The 20800-nt window shown below is 40.8% G+C and overlaps 1 protein-coding gene across 1 annotated transcript in view; it reads right to left on the bottom strand.

Annotated features, from left to right (window-relative positions):
• The window catches only part of MBOAT1 (membrane bound O-acyltransferase domain containing 1), a 176269-nt gene that overhangs the window by 4297 nt on the left and 151172 nt on the right, over positions 1–20800 (bottom strand). The window contains exons 9-12 of the mRNA XM_006888660.1: positions 17704–17807; positions 8930–8994; positions 7600–7732; positions 4541–4692 (exon numbers count right to left, since the gene is read on the bottom strand). Coding sequence (XP_006888722.1) covers positions 4541–4692; positions 7600–7732; positions 8930–8994; positions 17704–17807 — 454 coding nt within the window. The remainder of the gene's footprint in view (positions 1–4540; positions 4693–7599; positions 7733–8929; positions 8995–17703; positions 17808–20800) is intronic.

Below are 20800 nucleotides of genomic sequence, written 5' to 3'. Positions count from 1 at the left end.
ACCAGCATGCCCAGCAGGATCCGCCATTGTTAGAACCAGATGCTCTGCCAGGAAAAGGAGGGACGATCTCCTGTACCAGTCAGATCCAATTTGACAGTACACACACACACACACACACACGCAAAGGACATTTCCTTGAAAGAGCTCTGAAGTGATAGTAATTTGATTCTGCCCCTAGAATCCTGACCTAAATAAAAGAATTTGCATATATTACTTGAGCAGTTCTGGGAGAACCTGGTTGCAGACTAAATGATCCGTAGTTTGTTCCCGCTAGCCTGAACATCATGAAGCTATTTTGAGAAATACAGAGGCCTGGTCTATTTCTACCTTGGGTTCTATGCTCTGCCCACATTCATTTTTCTTAGACTGTCATTGTATAAGCTTCCTGCTAACTCGGAGGCTTTGCTATGCTGTTCCTTTCATAGGGAACACTGCCCACCTGCTCTGCCACACCCACCCCTCTCCTATGCATTGTCTGATGCACTTCCAACACACAGTCCCAGGACTTCACTCCAAAAGCTCCTTTCTTTTGGAAAGAAAAGAGTCAAACCTTGACATGGTTTGAATCAGATTCCTGGTATGCCCTGTCATAAAACGTTTCACCATTCCATTGACTTTATAATCTCTGTGTGTATTTATAACTCTGTCAATGATTGCCTGTCTTTTGCACTGGCTATTACCTCCCAAGGAGAAGCAATGATCTCTTTTTATGGGACTTCCTCTTCCAGGCCTAGCACAATGCCTTGCAACACTGCAAATGATAAAAGGTATGGGGCTGAATGGATATAGACCACATAACATGAAAGAGGGATTTTGGAAAGATGTTGAATTTCCCAAGAGTATGCACATAAGTTCAGACACTCTTGGTGGAGCTGACAACTGAAACCTGTGCAGTTTGGTAAGCAGCATACCAACAACAGGCGCAATTAGCAGAAAGGGCAACAAATCATACAGCACTGATATGCAGCTTTAAGGGAACTGGAGGCTACTCTGCGGGTGTTAGGTAGCTTCAAGACGATTTTCAAGTCATAGTGACCTCATGTGACAGAGAAGAACTTCACTCTAGGGTTTCCTAGGCCTTTTGGGGAGCACGTCAACAGCTCTTTGAACTGGGTCAGCAGCAAAGTGCTTTTAAGAACTTCATCACCAGTGCTCCAAAACTCAAAACACTAAATCCACTACTGTGGATACAATTTCTGGCTTGACAGGATGGCACAGAACTGCCTCACAGGGTTCCCTAGGTTGTGATCCTCATAGAAGCAGGATGATGCAGGGTTACTAAAATTGCTGAAACCAACTGAGCATGAATGCTGGCTTGAGGGCCCTCTAAGAGAGGAGAGTGGGGCTGTGAGCTGCTACTGTGGACTCAGAAGAGAACCCAAACTTAGTCTCACTGCTGTCCAGGGGCATAGACTCACAGCCAATTCCTCAGGGGTTTTCCAGGAAGCTCTAACTCACACAGAAGGAGGGTGCCCATCTTTTTCCCTTAGAGATCTTGGCTGATTCAAACCTCCAGGGAGAGGACGCCTTTGCTTAGCAGTACAAATCCCTACAGACTAGATCACCAGAGTTCTCTCTGAAGAAAAGTCTGCGTAAACAGAATGAAAGCTTGGGGTGATAAAAAGAGTGACAAGACTATCTCCTCAAAGGCAGAAAACCTGCAAAACCATAAAAACAAAGTAGTCCCATCAAATCCTAGCTGCATTTATAATCCTAATTCTGCATTTATTCTGTAGAGGGTACAGGGAGTTCCCCTGTACATTTTCCCCAGGTAAGGAAATCCTTGCTGTGGTTTCTATTCTTAACCTCATTTTACAGGTAAACAAATTTAGGAACTAGCCAGAGGTCAGATAACCAGGAAAAGAAACAATGTTCTTAGCTACTTTACAAGAGTGGTGAAATTAAAACTAATTAATCATAAGAATGAAACAAAACTAGCAAGCAAGAAAAGGTTTGTCCTTTTGGTGGGCGATGTTTCTTTTCCTAATGGCCTCTGGTTTCTGGTGTGAATCTCTTCTACTCTAAGTCCACATACTTCTTACTCCCTCTCATGTGTATATGGAACTCCCTGCAAAAATCCTCCAGGAGCGGATGCCGTCTCAGTGAAGAGCACAGCACTCACATACAGACTGCACTGGCCAATACCAGCATGCCCAGCAGGATCTGCCATTGTTAGAGGCATCAAGTTGATGTTAGAGGCATCACAGTAACCCTATGTACAATAGACTGATTAGTCGCCAACAATTCTTCTTGTTGCTATTTTATGTGCCACCCAGTTAAACTCACAGTGGCCCTCTCAGACAGAGTAGAACTGCTCCATAAGGTTTCACAGGCCAAATCCTATAAGGGCAGATGGCCAGGCCTTTTCTCTAGGGGAGTGGCTGGTGGCTTCGAACCATCATCCTTTCAGTTAGCAGATGAACACATATTATAGCACCAAGGCTCTTTCAACAAATCCTAATCTTCACCCATGGAGCTCTGGCAGCACACTGGTAAGAAATTGCACCACCCACTGTAAGAGAAAGAAGTTTGAATCTACCAATTGCTCCATGGCAGAAAGATGGACAATCTCCTCCTGTGCGATGTAAGGCCTCTGAAAACCTGCCGGAGGGTTAGCTATGAGTAGGTTCAATGGCACACAACAACAACAATAATAATCTTAATTCAAACAGATTTTAAGAGCCACGCAAATTCCTTATCCCTTGAGGTTTGAATCCAGATCCTTCCTGCTATAGAAATAAGCTGTGTCCTCCCATAATATTAGCTAAAAATCCAGACTCCACACTTATGGACATAATCATACTGGGAAGTAGGGGATCCTTTGTTATGCTAATGAGGCCATCTCAGTGTAGGATGTGAGCTGATGACCAACCCTGTCCTATCCTGTCTCATGCTCACAATGTTTGATATGTTCAAGCCATTGCTGCAGTCACTGCGTCAATACCAGAGTATCAGAGTAGGGTGGACCATAAACCTAATAACTTCTGAGAGATACAAAGAGAAGCATGGGCACAGCGACAAGCAAGACAGTTGGCATGTGATGGTTACTAAGGAATGCTGAGGCCACAGACTGCTTGAGTTAAACAAGGGATTAGAGGGACCACAGTACCACCAAGAAAGAAGAGCGAGATCAAGAGTCCCTGCATGTGGACCTCCTAGATCCAGGAAAAGTATGATGCCAAGACACACAGAGATCTCTAAGGAATGCTGGTCTCAAGAGATGCTGAAAAAGAGGCAAGACCTTCCTCCAAAAGGACAGACAGAGCAACAAATCCTGACCAGCACCAGCACCCTGAATTTAGACTTCTAATGTCTTAAGCTGTGAGACAATAAATATGTGTGTTAAAGCCACCCATTTGTGGGTCTCCGTTATAGTAGCGCTGGATAACTAAGCTACAAACTAAAACAGAACTCTTCCAAATAATGAGCTTGTCTTATTTATATTGCAAACACCTTCAAGAATTCCTATACCATGGGGTTTTATTTTTCATATGATACTTAGGTCACACCATAGTAACTGTTGTGGTTAGGCGTCCTCGAGTCATGTACAACTCACAGTGGTCCTATGAACATCAGATCTGAGCCCTGTGCCATCCTCACCATTTATGACACTCAAGCACATGGCTGCAGTCACTGTGTCTGGTACTCTGGTACCAGCGTACTACAATAGTGTGAACCCTACACCTAATCAATTCTGAATGATGCCATGTAAAAAGAACAGAATCGGCACAGATACACAGGAGGAAGACAGATGCCATTCGAGGACCCATTTATAAGCAAGCAAAGGAATGCCAAAGATTGAAGGTAGATATCAGAAACTAAGAGAAAGATTCATAAAAAGAATCAACCTGAGTGAGATCCTGATTTTGACTCTTTTTTTCATTTTTTAAATTAATTTTAATGAAAGTTTACAGAGACTTAGGATTTCCAGTCAGTCATTGTTGCACTTTTCTCCCTGCCCAATCCCTCCCCCACAAATCACTCTTATCCTTGAAAAGAAAAAGAACAACTCCCTCACTCCCTCACTGTTATGCAATCCCTCCCCCAAGTCCACTCCACTATGCAGCTTTCACTCTGGACTTCTGTAATGGCAAGAATATCCATTCACATATCCCTTTTAAACAGTCTCCCTCATCTGTTTCAGTGCAATATACATCATTCCTCCCCTCCTTTTCTGTCTTCTCTCAACCCTGATGTCAGTCCCGTTTTATAACAGTGGCCCTATGCAATATCTGTCCTTTTGTGACTGAGATATTTCACTCAGCATAATGTCCTCCAGGGTCACCCATTTTTAATAATTTGATCTCCATAATTGTGAAAAAGTAACTGCTCATTAAAGCCACTCCCTTGTGATATTTCCATTGTACCAGCACTATAAACTAAGAGTTGGGGTGAAGATAATCATCTCTTCTTAAGGCTTTTCATGGACAATTTTCATATGAAGCCACATTTAGGAATTCTTAGTTCTGGGTGATCTGATTTAGCAATTGGCAAAGGAGACACATTCATGAGATAACAGTTAAGGAAAACGTAAACTTACTTGTATAAACTGATGGTTGGTTCGACTGCCAACAGGACAAAGGGTGCAGCTGTGTAAGAGACAGCCAGCTGAGTGACAGCCCAGGTGACCACGTCATAGACAATCTTGAGAGATTTTGAAGAAAGGAAGTATTGTCTGTAGCTGTTTCTTACCTGCAATCCAAGGTAAGCAACAAGGGACAAAACACAATATTAGCCTTTAGTCAAAGTCTAGGCAGCACAGCACAGAAACTTGGGCTACAGCCTCTTTGAGTGATATTTAAATTGAAAATACCACTCTGATTTTTCTTATTATGAAAACAAACAAACAAAAATGCTCTAATTTCACTGTAGAAAACTGTTAAAAAGACAACAATGCAAACACGACTTAGTTTTCCTTTTTCATATCTCTAGAGTGAAACACTCTTTTAGAAACTTGGCACATATTGTTCCCTGTCCTTTCCTATTTATTTATGATAAGGTGATGCAGCAATGGGCTCAAGTGTATCAGAGATGGTGAGTATGGCACAGGATAGGACAGGGTCTCGAGAAGTCACACTTGACTTGACAGACATAACAACAACATACTACTCTTACATTTTTGTAATGATATTTTTCTTGCTTATTTTTTAAATTTAGAAATAGATGTCATTTGGACATACATCATCAACTCTTGCCCATGATGCTGTTGTTATGTGCCATCGAGCCAGAACCAACCCATAGTTGACCCTTAAGCGAGTTTTCAGAGGGAGTTAATTGCACAGGAGGAGATTGTTTTTCTTTTGTGGAGCAGGTGGTGGATTTGAACCACCTATCTTTGGGTTGGCAAAGTAGCTCTTTACTGACAAGGTTATGAAAGCTCCCTATATCCATGTTAGTAAATATTAAGATCTAACAGAATTTTAAAAACTTTACCTTGCCTTTACAGCTCCGCATTCCCACCTGTTTTGTTACTATAAACAATTTTGTGATGATTATTCTTTTCCATAACTCTGTATGGTTTTTAATCACTAATTTTTGCAAATAACATACCCACACATATAACACACATACTGTGCCTACGAAAAGAATGTGTGAGAGGGTTGCATGGCTGGCAAAAAACATAAAATGTGAGCATTATTTATGTAAGAATATAGTGTTTCTTTTGGGTAATAGCAGTACATATTATATTTCTATTATTACTAATAAAAGCAAATACTGCTTACTCAGTGCCAACCATATGTTGACCACACATAATATCTCTGCTAATTTTGCAAACAAACGTTGTGCGTGTGTATTTAATTCTGCCCATTTCTGATGATGAAAGTAATTTTAAAACAGATTACAAATTTATCCGCCCTATGCAATCATTCCATCATTCAACCAATGCAATAATTTTATCTCTGGCCTCATTTCCATCACCAAACTTGTAATTTCCAACTACCAGTCCTTCTTCCTTGTTTCCAAAGAAATAATTCAAGTCATTAATTATTATTAATGAGTCTTTCTTTCTGAAAGTAAGGAAGACTTGAACCGCTTGCTGCAAATGGTCAAGGACTATAGCATTACTTTTTAACAATAAGAAAAAAAAATTCTCAAAATGAGACCAACAGATGGGGAAAATACAGAACTGTTAATAGTTTCAGCTTATTAGGATCCACAATCAACAACATTGGTGATAGCTGTCGGGGGGGGCAAAAACCAAAACCAAACAACCAAATAATGTGTTGCATTAGGAAAGTCTGCAGTCAGGGACCTCTCCAAAGTGCTGAAGAGCAAGGTTTTGTTTTTTGGCAATGAGTTTTGGTTTTTATCTTGACTCCAGGCACACGGGCCCCTTTCTAAACAACTTGACATTCTCCAAACAGTTATTACCATTTTCTGTCTCCACACTTTCTTCAAGTCATTTCTCTATTTAAACACCTCCCTCCACCGTCTCCTGATAACTCTAAACCAGCTGCTTATAATTCCTAGTGCTTCTAACTCAAAGAACACTAACCCTGTATGTGACAGCTACAGCAGTTTGAATTGCAATTACTTCTAAGCATCTCAATGAACCCTGGTGGCACAGGGCCTAAGCGTTAGGCTGCTAACCAAAAAAAAAACCCATAGCAGCTGGACTCAACAGCCACTCTGCAGGAGAGAGGTGAGGCAACCGGCATCCACAGAGATTACAGTCTTGGGAACTTGATGGAGCAGCTCTATCAATTAGTTATAACTGACTCAATGGCTAAGGGTTTAGGGCTTATATACGTGTTCCAATTTTTTTGGCAAAGACAAGTAATTTTTATTCCTTTGCTAGCCTGCTTTAAACCCAGCAAAGAATGGGAACTTTGTCATTGTAGGTAAGCAGCTGCACTGCCAACACAAAGGCCCACAGTTTGAATCTACGGTGTCTCCTCTGGAGAAAGATGGGCAATCGCCTCTCATGCCATTTAAAGCTGCTGAAAACCTACTAGAGTCAGCTACGAGTCAGTTCTGACTCCATGGCAATAGGCTGAGTGCAAGACACACTGAAGGCATCTGAAAAATGAGGGGCCAAAATTGATAAACCTTCTGAAGAATTTGACACAAACTAAGTTATCTGGCTCAGGGATGACAATGTAAGCGGGAAGATCAAACTCCAACAGAACACAGTGCCGGTGGCTGTGATTTTTCCTGGCTGCTCAGAGACTCTGAGAATTATCTGTTTAGGATAATGAAATGGGAATGTAAGTGGAGGAGATGTTGTGTAAACAAATTGAAATCCTACCGAGCCAACATTAATTAACGATCATTGTCATCTCTAATTAGTACACTGTGTGTGTTCATAGCTTGTGATGATTAAAAATGTCTTCATCTCCTAAGGTACTAAACACTGCTCCTAATATTCCTTTGGTTTTGAAATACCCTTTGTAAACAATATTAAGAAGATTAACTCTTTTCTTTGTTTTAATGTTCCACATTCTTACATGTTGGCGTATTTCTCTAATGGCAAGATTATGTCTGTTGTTTGATTGTTCAAAGTATCACTTTCACTGCCCTCCTACTAGGACCAAACAGGTAACAAATTAGAGGCTTCACACTATGACAGGAGGGACCCTACGACTTAAGGAAGCTTACCACTCTGGCTGCTACTGTCACAAGGATTCCAGTTAAGAAGGTAAAATAGTATCCAGGGTAGACACCATGCCATAAGGCAGACAGGATGAAGGTTAGCACCGTGGGATACCAGGGAACCCGCTCATAGCACACCCTGTGAAGAGAGGAAGGTACAATGAACCTCAGGCAAAAGGTTACAGACACTTTTCGCTACACCTGCTGTTTTGGAGTCCGGGCCACAGAGAAATGACGTGAGCCATTACTGATAGGAAGCCTGCCTCACTCTAGTCCAGGGCCTTGCCACACAGTCTATACATCCTGAGCTACTCTAGTTATCATGAGCAGCCCCTGACATGCAGTTACTACGCAGATTTTTTGACCAACATAGAGGTAAACACTCTGGAAGCCATCACTGCTCCGGAAGCCATCACCCTCTACCACATGAAGGTCTCAGTGATTACTTTCTGTCTAGGGACTCTGCTTTTACAATAAACAAGCAAGCAAAGCCTTATTGCTGCTAAGTTGATTTTGACCCTGTGTGTTACAGAGCAGAACTGCTCCGTAGAGTTTTCTGGCCTTTAATATTTAAGGAAGCAGATTGCCAGGCCTTTCTTCCATGATGTTGCCGGGTGGGTGTAAGCTCCCAACCTTAGGTTAGAAGTTGATTACCAACCATTTTTGCCACCCAGGGAATTTCTGTCTTAAGGTATGAAAATATGATTCTTTTCACACATAAGGAATGTTTCTCATTTTGAAATGGGGGTGGGGGGAAGGGCAGAGGAATATCAGCAAATATACAAAGTTAAGAAGCATACACATTTGAGGTACCATATAGCCCTTAACTGCTACCTATCTGTTCAAACACAGAGATCATCAGTGATGTGACCACAGTAATAAATGTCCTATCTGAGTTCTAGATGCTTCTCCAGGTGATAGCTCAACAGAAAGCTAATAAGCCTGGCTCTGGACACAGATTGCTTGGTCTCATTGCAGCCACTCGCTAGCTGTGCGATTGTGAGCAAGTTACCTAACCTCTCTGTGTCTCACCTGTCATCCGCAAAATGGGTAAAAATAGCTATTAACTTCTCAGAGGACTGATAGGAGGATTAAATGAGAACCTGGTATGCATTAAGGGCAATATTAAGTGTGTCATAAATAAAAATAATATGTTGCATCATGACATTCTCAAATCACACTGCTTAGACTTTTCCATTTGCAGGGTCTGGATGTTAATACAAAACAAAAGTGTCAGATGACTTGACTACTGGCAGACTAGAGCTGTGCATCCAATGAGCCCCATGTAAACACAGTCCAGCACCATGAGTCATGAGGTCATTTTTATTTTTCTTACCGCTTTAGCCAAGCAGCTGTCTGGATATTCCAGTTTTCCACGTACATTTTGAAACTTGTGGCAGTCTAGGAAGGAGAAAACAGCACCTATCATTTGCTGTAAAAATACCCCAAATGATGGAAAGTTGCCCCTAGAATTTCCCTGGCAGCAGACATTTGTGGTCTTTAAACAGGGACAGCTTACAGTCCAGGCCAAATCAGCTATTCCACTGTGCACAGCACCACTGCCCGGTGTTTACAAGCTCAACTTGCAGTGAAAACTTGGCTTGCAAAGCTACAATTTTCCTCAAAATTTATCTCCAAGTTATAGACAAGCTGAAGGAACTTTCTGTGGGTTTTCCTTCCACTCAGGTCATTGAAATTTAAAATGAGTACTCTAAAAGGGGACTTGCCACCGGAAAAATTTAATCACAGGATTTGGAGACTTACTTGATAGAGAACAGCTTGAATCTGATTGCCATTATTTTATGATGTGGTCACGGACAAACTAGGTCTTGTGGAGTTAGTCTACAAATAGTGACTCAGTTTTCAATGCATCCAATTGTGTCAGGGATCTTAATGCCTTTCAAGGATGAAGAGGGTCACAAAGACATAAAAAAGCACCCCAGCCAGCAATGAAGCAAGCAAATCAGCCATTTAGGAAGGAGCCCCCTAAAATATGTCAAGGGAGCTCTGGTGGCCTAGTGGTAAGCTGTACTGCCAACCCAAAGGCATGTGGTTAGAATCCACCGCTGCTCTATGGGATGAACAATCAACTCCCCTCAATTTACTGCCTCTGAATATTGGTCAGTTCCCACTCAAAGGTACATAACAACAAAATAAGTCACCAACTTTGTTTTCTCATCCCCCAAAGGAAGCCCATATTCAAAGACCAGAACTCTCGTTGATGATGAAAATACAAATTCAAATGCTATTCTTTTTCTGTTGACATTTCTTTAACTGGGAGAAAATCCCCAATAGCTCACACACTGGCATAATGTAATGTATTATTAGGAAGGAAGGAAGAAAAACAAAAGTGAGCAGATGAAGTCTTTCCTCATAAAAACTCTTAGCAAAAAAGGAATAGAAGGGAAATCCTTGAACATAATTAAGAGTATGTACATAAACCCAACATCATGCTTGGAAGGGTGGAGGGTCATTACAGGAAAGGAAGCCCTAGAAGAGATGGATTGACATAGTGGTTGTGGTAATGGAAATAGGTGTGTCAGAGGCACAGAGACTGGCTCACGATAGGACTAGATTCTGAGCTATTGTTTACAGGATCATGATGAGTTGTATTCAACCCGTGGCACCTAACAACATAAAACTGACAGTCAACGTTACTCTCAACTGAGAGAGGCTGAAAGCACTCCCTTTAAAATGAAAATGTGATAAGCATGCCTATTAGAACCACTCTTATTCACTATAGACTAGCAGTCCTAGGCAGAGCAATAAGGCAAGAAAGGGAAATAAAGATCATCTAAATTACTAAAGTAAAAGGAAAATTCTCCCTATTTGATGAGGACATGATCTGGAATTTCTATTCTTCTTAATGTTAATAATAACTTTAATGATCTGAACAGTCAAATGCTTTTGCACAGTTAGTAAAACACTAGCAAACAACTTTCTGATATTCTTTGCTTTCTGCCAAGACCCATCTGATGCCAATAATGTTTCACTCCACAAGCCTCCTCTGAATACAGCTTGAATTTCTGTCAGCTCCTAGTTCCAGCCATTTTATTATAATCTTCAGCAACATTTTACTTGCATAAGATATTAATGACTTTGTTCAACAATGCCTCTATCCTGTAGGGTCACTTATCTTTTGAATGGGCACAGGTAAGGATTTCTTCTACGTATATAGTCATACATTTAATAGAGCACAAAGAGGACCTAGATGTGACAATTTCCTATTGTTATATACCCTCAAGTTGGAACCAACTCACTGCCGAGACTCCAGCAGGTTTTCAAAGGCAGTAAATCACATGGAAGGAGACAGCCCATCTTTCTTCCATGGAACAGCTGGTAGATTTAAACTGCATGCTTTTGGGTGGGCAGTGCAATTTCTCACCACTAGGCCACCAGAGTTCCTATGAAAACCTCCTAGATATCCTGTTGTTGTTGTTGTTGTGTAGCTTCAAATTGGAATCAACTCATAGCCAACACTCTAGTGAGTTTTCAGAGGCAGTCAATGACATGGGAAGACCCTGCCCACCTTTCTCTCACAGAGCTTCTGGCGGATTTTAACTGCATACTTGTGCATTGGCAGCACAATTCTTTACCACTCAGCCACCTAAATTTGCCCAAATACTTTCTGGGACTAAGTTACTGGGTTTGAAGGCTAAAGAGAGAGACATCTAGGTCAAGTGACATAGTTCATAAAGGTAAAGTTGTGCATTGGAGTCTAACGAGTAGTAGCATGTGGAATCTTAAAGGCTTGGGAGCATTCATCCAAGGAATGAGATTCTCCTTGTCTAGAGCAAAGGAAAGTGCAAGAAACCAGAGACTCAAGAAAATATTAATCCAAAGGACCTCGGGCCCGCACAGATCACAACCTCTTCTAGCCTGGGATCAGAAGAACGAGCTGGTACTCAGGTATTATTAACAATCACTCTAACCAGAACACAATAGAAGGTCCTGGGGGAAATGGGCATCAAATCTAGACCAAAACTCAAATTCATAAAAAGGACCAGACTTACTAGACTGATAGATATTGGAGAAACTCCTGAGACTGTAACTCTAAGACAAATACACTTTTAATCTGAAAGTGACAGTACGCGTAGAGGTTACTTTTCAGACAATTAACCCACTGGCCTTTAAAATTAACACTAACACCCATGAGGCATTTGCTTATAGAATAATTAACTATCTAAGAGCAAAGAGCAGCATCTGTCCAAAATCACAGAGTGACAGAGAAATTGGATAACAGAAGTGGGGAAGGTGGGGGGCAGGGTGTGAAGGATGTGGAGAAAGCTGACAGTGAGGACAGTAACAGTGTCATGGAAAAAACTATGAAATTACAAACTAATTTTCTTTGTATATGCTCACCTGAGCCAACAAAATGTTTTAAAAAAGGAGGGGAGGAGGGAGATGATAGATTGACAGAGATATCAACACCAGCTGCCGATGATTCTTCCTCACTGTGACCCATGTATGTTAAGTACAACCGTGCTCCATAAGGTTTCCCACCTTATGGAATGATTTATTGCACAAGATTGCCAGGAATTTCCTCTAAGAAATCTCTGGATCAATCTAAACCTCTAATCTTTTATTAGTCAAGAATGTTAACCGTCTGTACACTACCTTGTCGCTATGTGTTGTTGAGTCACTTGTGATTCATAGCGACTCTATTTACAATAGCTCTGAACCCTGCTCTATCCTGTGCCAACCTTATTGTCTCTGACACACATACCCCCCCTTACTCCAGTCACTGAATCAATCCATCTCATCAAGGATCTTCCTCTCTTGCACTGTCCCTCCCAAGCATGACGTCCCTCTCCCCCTCTCCAAGGACTGGTCCCTCTTTGCAACATGCCCAAAGAATGTCAGACAAAGCCTCAGAATCCTTGCCTCCACAGAGCAGCCTGGTTTCACCCTCTCTAGGATGAACCTGTTTGTTCTTCTAGCACTTCATGGTATATTCAATACTCCTCCAACACTACAGCTTAAAGACATTAATTCTCCTTCTCATGCATAGCAAATAATTGTTAAGACTATGTCCTGGATCAGGCACACCGAAGCTTCCAGACTGACATCATTGCTCTTCAGTATTCTGGAGAGGTCTCTGATATCAGACTTTCTCAATGCAATTTGTCTTTTAGTTTTCTGGTTGCTAGTACCAGGAGTGTTGATTGTGGGGCCAAGTAAACAAAAGCTGTTAATCTCAATCTCTTCACCATCCATCATGACGCTGCCAATTGGCCCAGTGGTGAGAATCTTTGTTTTCTTGATGTTGAACTTCAAACCATATTGAAGGACACAGTCCTGGACCTTCAGCAGCAAGCACTTCAGGTCCTTCTCAGTTTTAGCAAGCATGGTTGTATTATCTGTATAACGCAGGTTGTTGATAAGTCTTCCTCCAATCCTACATTCCTACAAACCCTATATTCCTCCCAGCCTCCCAGATGATCTGTTCTGCAATATAGATTGAAAAAGTATGGAGATAAGACACATCTCTGGTGTACACGTTTCCTGATTTTGAATCAGGCAGTGTTTCCTTGCTCTGTTCTGATGACTGCCTCCTGGCCCAATTATTGGTTTTGCATAAGCAGAATCAAATATTTTGAGATTCCCATTTCTTCTCAGGGTCCACAGTTTGTTGTGATCCACATAATCAAATGCCTTTGTATAGTCAAGGAAGCACAGATAGACATTCCTCTGGTACTTTCGGCTTTTAGCCAAGATCCATCAAACATTAGCTAGAATATCCTTAGTACCATGGCCTCTTCTAAGCTCAGCCTGTTGTTCCCGTCATTTTTGGATACTTTTGAGCACTACCTAGGGACTTCTAAATAGATAGATACTATATTGTGACTTTTTTAAAAAAAATTAAAGTTCTAAGTAGTTTTCTTTATCTATGCATTCTATAGTTAATAAAATACTAAGTACAGCATCAAGCTAATGTCAATTTTTCCTGACTACCCTGGTATTCTTTAGCCCTGTATTCTGTATTAGATACACTAAAGATACAAACCTTCTCTTGATATTATTTTATAATAAATGCTCAACTTAATGAATTGCCATCTATGGACAGATGCTGACAGTAAAAGGATTCTCTCTTTCGGTACACATCAGTGCTGGATCTGCAGGTAATCAAATGTCAGGGAGTCACTTCCAAGGACATGTGCCCCAAGCACAGCAAGGTGGCTGATGGTCATCCACATGTTTTGAGGAAAGAATTTTAGTGGAAATGAGAAAAAAGTTGTCATATACCCAGCCTCACTCTAACATCTTCTACTTATAAAAAGAACCTTAACAATCTATTCAGCTATTCGAAACATGAGAAGGATTGTCTAGAAAGCTGGAGATTGTTGATGTAAAATACGGTTCAATGTGAAGGGTCATAGCATTATTTGTTCATTTAGGACTGAATCTAGACCTTGACCTCAATCTTAGCACACCTGTGAAGGCTCTCTGCCCACCAGGACCTCTGGATCCTCTGAAGTGATGCAAAAATCGAGTGCTTTGATGACAGTGGGCACCCAGGATTTGGTGAATTCAACTACCCCGAGTTGCCACACAGCACCATATATTTAGGATGAATGCATGCCATAATTTAATCAGGCAACATGTAGAAGAACTTCATTTCTTTCTCCTTGTTTATCTTTTGAAACTGCAATAGCTTCAGCATATTTTTCTTAGAAAGTGGTGAAACTAGAAAACTCCCTGCAAAATTCCACCCTATTTTCTTAGGTAAAATGATTACCTCTCTCTCTCTTTCTCTCTCTGTCTCTCTAAAGAGTATCTAAATAATGCACAGTCTCAGACAGCAAGAAGGTGGAGAGCTTCCCCTGCATCTCCTTGTGGCTTCCTTTCCACCAGTGTGGGCAGCACGTGGGCAGCGTCCACGTTCCTGGCTTCCTGCTCCACACGCAACATCCCCTCTGCCCATACCTTCCAATGGCACTCTGCCTGCCACCATTCTGCAGTGGGTGGAAAACCAAAACCAATAGCAAATACAAGTCATCTGGTTAGAGAAACTACTTCCATAATTCCGATTCAGCTGCAAGGAGGAAGGGTCTACGACTTGACGTTTTCATCAGTTCTGAATGCCAAAATGCCAACAAAATCAAGATGCCCATGTGCTGAAGAGATACAGCAAGAACTATGATCCAAGAAGGAAGGCAGGGAACAAGAAAAAAAAATTCTCAACGGTAATATTGGAAATTCTTCTAGTGGTCTAAAAGCTGCATGTTTAACAATTTTCATCTGAAGCTGAATCAAACTAGACTCAACCCCCGTGCCTCAATTTTCAACCAAACAATAGAGAGACTTATAGAATGAACAATACCACTGGAGAGCTACTTACTTAGAACAATTAGTCAGGTAAGATAAAAAAGGTAGCACTTGCCCAGGGATAAAGCAGAGAAAAGGTGAGAAGGAACCAATTGGAAAGAAGATTCACAAGGGAAAACTGCAAGGAGTGCTGTTATAACATGAGGATTGTAACTGCAGTCATGAACTGCCGGCAGGGCTTTTTTTAAGCCATTGTTGTTGTTAATTGCCATCAAATTGAGTATGACTTATAGAGACCCTATGAACAAAAGGCCGGAAGTCTTTTTATAACCATTGTCATTTATCAAAATTCATCGAGTTTTCAGAGGTATGTGGATGCCACTCATGCTTCCAAATCTGTCTTAACCTTGAAGCTCCACCAAACACTGTCCACTATGGGTAAGTATTACGGTATTTGATACCTCAGTGGCACAAGGTTCAGCATCACAGCAACCCCAGATTACCTCAATACAGCATATTAACTGACGAGTGCTATACCACTTAGAAGAATGTTCTTCAGAAATATAACAATCAACTTTTAAATACAAAGGTCCTCCATGAGGACTCCATGTTGATTCTGAACAAGAGGCTTAAATAAAAAAACAATATGATGTTGTTGTTGTTGTTGTGTACTGTTGAGTCGCCAGCAAGTTGTACAACAGCTCTGAACCCTTCCCTTTCCTGAGCCAGTCTCACTAATTTCGACACACCAACCCCTTTTGCCCCAGATACTGTATCAATCCATCTCACCCAGGATTTTCCTCTCCTGTGCTGTTCCTCCAACCAGTCTCTCTTGGCCATGTGCCCAAAGAACGTGAGGCAGAGCTTCAAAATTCTAGCCTCCACGGAGAGACATGGTTTCATCCTCTTCATGACAGATCTATTTGTTTTCTTGGCAATCCATGGTGGATTTTGTAATGTTCAACAAATGGCTTGGTTGTTGTTGTTAGGTGTCTTCAAGTCAAGAACAACTCATAGCAACCCTAAGAAAAACAGTCTTGAATTGTGTCCTTTCTTGTGCCACCCTCACCATCTCTGATATAATTAACCCTATTGCTGAAGTCACTGTGCATTTCATTTCATTTTATTCTGTTTTGCTGACCCTCGAACTTCCCAAGCATAATATGCCTTTCCAAGGAATAACCTCTTCCATCAACATGATCAAAGCATGAAAGATGAAGCTTTGTCATCCTTTGCCCTTCTGAGGAGATCTCTGGCTACACTATTCCCATGACATAAGTGTTCATTCTTTTTGAAGTCCGTGGGATATTCAGTGCTCTTCTCCAACCATAACTCGAAGGCATCAATTCTTCTGTCATCCTTATTCACTTTCCAGAACTCAGATGAAGAGTTCCCAACATGGCTGGGTAAGACTATGTAAATGTTAGAGGTTATGGCCCACCAAGGGGGTTAGAAAGCTTACTAATGCTATAAATAGCCACCTTTGGGTGAGACTCTACAAATAAGATGTATATAATGTTAATGTGAAGAATGGTCAAGTTTTACTATCCCATAAGGTTTAAATTGAGCCTGCATAGAAGTGTCAAACAGGAATCTCACTAACATCAAGAAAGAAGAATCAGAGAGTGCAACACATCCTTTAGACTTAAAATTCTCGTGTGAACCAGAAATAAAGAGATGGGCAAGACCTAGAAACAGTATCAGAATGGCAGCAGACACAGCAAAGGTGGCAGAGATCCAGAGGCTGGTGAGAGACACAGCTGTGCATTCCCAGCCCATGATGTGAGAAGGATGAGTACTTGATAGTGAAGTGAGGGCCTTTAAGCACTTTCCAGAGACGTTAGGCCTGCTGATCCATGGAGCTAGAGCTAAGTAAGCATCTTTGGGCTCAGGCTTTACTGGTAGAACAGGGTGGTATATAACAGCAGTGCTGTACTTTGCAACACTTGGCCAGAGCAGGGTAGAAACCAAAGCTTAGAGGCTGAGGGTAAGAGAGAGGCACAGCTGTCTGCATGGCTGAGAAGAGGCTGTCCTGATTGAAGAATTATATCCTGATTCTAAACTTGAACCTGTAACTTCTCAAATAAACCCCATAACCATTAGTATTGTCTGAGTTCTGTATGGCTTTTGCAATGAATTACTAAGGAAGTAGTGAGTGTTGTGGGAAGGTTGGCTGGTGCTGGAATTGTTAGAAGGCATGGAATCAGGAGGTACGGCCAACATGACTGCAATCAGTTTTGTGCTGCTGATGGGATTCTTCCTCATTGTAAAGTAGGTGGAGATCAAGTGTTACCACCTTTATAACATTCATGCTGTTTTTAACTTAATCAATGTCATCAAAGAACATGTGAATGGATTACTGAATGGAAAGCCAATTTACCCAGTGAACTCTTGCTCAAAGCACAATAAAAAGTTTGAGTCCTGTTGCTTAGTTGCTTCCCCCCACCTTAAGTTCATGGCCTATAAACATATGCCAAACAACAGAGATCATTTGCAATATTGAATTCTAAGTGCAGGATCTTCCCATTTTGTGCCCTTGACTGAAAAAAAGTAGACTGTGAATAAGAGAAGGTGAGAGCTTTACTTTTTTAGTTGAAAGAATAGAAATATAATCAACACATGGATTTTTCTGGCACTTTTTTCAGATTGTGGGTGTCATTCTTCCTTGAACCATTAAAACTGTCAAGAAAGTAGGTGGGGAAAATATTCTGAGCTGCAAAATGTTCAGGAGTCTGGCACTGTCTTGATGATCTTTTTTAAAGCCCTTGGCTCAAGAACTTCCTGTGACACCATTTGCATTATTCACTATGGAAGGTTGATCTCAAGGCATGATACACTCACCTCAATTTTCCAGATGTTTAGGTTTGAAAGTAGATCCCAACAGAAATTTCCATTCTTATCCACTCCACTGAAGCCAAAGCCAGCTGCATTATTCACTGCATCAGCTATAGTATTTTTAAAACAAGACATTAGGATATGGATCAAAACTCACATGGCTATTTAAAAAAAATACTAAATTGTCTAAGTTCAAGGTCAAGAGATAAACACTAATTTTCTTAAGAAAGAAACAATAACAGAAAATTCAAGGACCTAATAACAATGGGAAACTAGTTAAACAATATACAGTTATTTGATGACTAGTTTTCATTCAGTCATTCATTTGCTGGCATTTACTGAATAAGATAGGAGGGAGATGCTTATGAAATGCAAAAGCACCAGAAGCTAGAGAGAAAGAAAGGATCAAAAAGAGGACAAGAACAATAGGATTTTAGTAATGAGCTTGATATGTGGGGGGAAGGGAAAGGTGGTTAAAAAAAAAACACAAACCACAAAAAACAACTACCAAACACCTAAACTCAGGAGAGACAAGAAGGTGGAGTTCAAGAGATTGCATTGAGAATAACCAAAAGAGAGAGCTAAATCAGCAGCAAAGACTTTTAAAGGATAAATCTGGACTCACTATAGACACATTAAGCACTATGTACAGGGGGATAGGGTATCAGTTGGAGCTGTCGAGATGCAATTAGAAAACAATGTGGATATGATTATGAAGAGCCACAAACTACTTAAAAAAATTAAAACCAAAAAAACCTGCTCAAATACTTTTACCCATGACACTCACTCACTTATTGCCATTTAGTCAGAACAAAGTCACAACTGACCATTGGGTTTCTGAGGCTATAAATTGCACAGAAGGAGACTGCCTGGTGGATTGTAATCACCAGAGAGGTGTGAGCTTTGAATTAGCAGGGCATACCTCTATGGGCTATGACAACTGATTTCCTCTAAACATTAAGGAAAAATCCATTAAAGATAATCTAATAGCTTGGAATGATTTCTTTCTAATCAATTATTTTATGAAATGTTTTCATAACAACAGATAGACCTGAGGAACTCTGATCATAATGACCAAAATATCATTTATCTTATTTCAAGTTGTTAGAATGTTTTCTTTAAAAGTAAACTATAATTAAAATTCATTAAGTTACCAAACTAAAATCATGCCCACTGTCACTGCATTAAGCTGATACTGAGTGATCCTATAGGACAAGAAGAAGTCACCATTAGGGTTCCTAATTAAATGATGTTGTTAATCACCATCCAGTCAAGCACAACTCACAGTGACTCTGAACAAAAGACCTAATGCCTTTCCAAAACTATCATCATTTCTCCAAGTTCACAGAGTTCCAAAGGCATGTGGTTTAGGAAGTGGATGCCATTCCTGCTTCCAAACCTGTTTTACAACTGGGAGCTCCACCAAACACTGTCCACATTGGAAACCATTATAGTATTTGATACCCCAATGGTACAAGGTTCAGCATCACAGCAAGCCAGGTTACTTCATACTGCACACTGGCAAAGAGTGATGTACAAAGCGGAAGATATATCAGCACTAGTTTCACGTAGCAGTGGTTAAGTGTCATCAATTTAAATATGACTGAGAGTAAGTTTTGCACAAAAGACCTAACCTCTGTTCTATAACTAACATCATTTCTGTACAGAGCTCTGTTCTATACATACCAACATCTGTGTACATTTATAGAGTTTAGAGAGTTTGTAGAGTTCCCAGAGTATATCATAGCACTGCAAAATCCTAGAACTGCATTCTCCCTTTTTCCAATTGCTATTGCTAGTGTGTGCTGGTCAGTTTTCACTCACAGAAACCCCTACAGGATGAAGTAGAACTGCCCCCCAGAGTTTCCCAGTCTCCACATGTAACCTGTAATCTTCATTAGAGAGATCAGTCAGTCTTTCTCCCATAGAGCTGCTGAGTGTGTTGATTTTTTGGTTACTACCTGAATGATTCACCATTGCACCACCAGGGCTCTATTTATTCAGATTCTACGGGAGTTCATGTCAACTAAAGATTGGCTGATCTCCGGGGATGTTATTAGATCTGATAGTTGTAATATTACCAACCCCCAGATAAATGCAATAATGGTTACCCATGGTGGATAGTGTTTGGTGGATTAAATTAAAACAAGCTTGGAAGCAGGAGTGGCATCCACCTCTGTAATAGCTTACCTCTGGAAACCCTATGAACCTGGAGAAAGGATAGACGTTATACAAGTGTGCAGGTCTTGCATCCATGGGGTTGCTATGAGATGTCTATGACTTGACGGCACTTAACAACAACAACCACCAAGATAAATTAAGATGGGATTTCTTGAGAGGGATAATAAAAGGCAGTAATAATGAAAATGGGAAAAAAAGTTATTTGAACTTACATCAGAAGCAACTTGTGACAGTGTTATTTGAATGAAACTCTATCACGTGTCCTTGGAAAGGGCCATTAACCTATAGAGACCTATTCCCCTGAGTATATCATGGAAACAATAAGGCTAATAGAAGAGTACTGAAGATCCCATAGGCTGCCAAAGGAACAAACAGATATATCTTTGAGAAGGTGCAGCCAGTGAGCTCCTTGGAGACAAAGATGGCAATACTTCACCTCAGATACTCTGGGCTTGTTACTGTTGTTAAGTGTCATTGGGTCGTAGATGACTCATAGCGACCCTATGAACGAAAGACCTGCACAACTGTATAACTTTCATCGTTTCTCCAAATTCATAGAGTTTACAGAGGCAAGCTGTTGTCAGCAAAGGTTACTCTGGGGAGAGGGACATCATACTTGGGAAGGTGGGGAGATGGTGAGGGAGATGAAGACCCCCAGTCAGGGGGGGTGACACAATCTGAGCAATGAAGAGTCATTTTGAACAAAAACCAACTCAAGGTGGATCATGGACCTATGACTAAAACCAAGGACTGTAAACTTCATTCAAGAAAAACTTGGAAAAACTTTAGTAGTCCTAATCCACAACATAAAGAGTCTTCCCAGTATTCTGAAAAATTTACAACCAGGATAAGATAAAATAGATGAATGGGACCTTCTAAGAATCAAATCCCTATGCGCATCCAGAAATTTCTCTAACTGGGT

This window comes from Elephantulus edwardii, unplaced genomic scaffold, assembly GCF_000299155.1.
Source record: "Elephantulus edwardii isolate Elephantulus edwardi_28Jun2011 unplaced genomic scaffold, EleEdw1.0 scaffold00070, whole genome shotgun sequence".
Taxonomy (NCBI): domain Eukaryota; kingdom Metazoa; phylum Chordata; class Mammalia; order Macroscelidea; family Macroscelididae; genus Elephantulus; species Elephantulus edwardii.
This window is presented reverse-complemented; position numbering and strand designations above follow the sequence as displayed.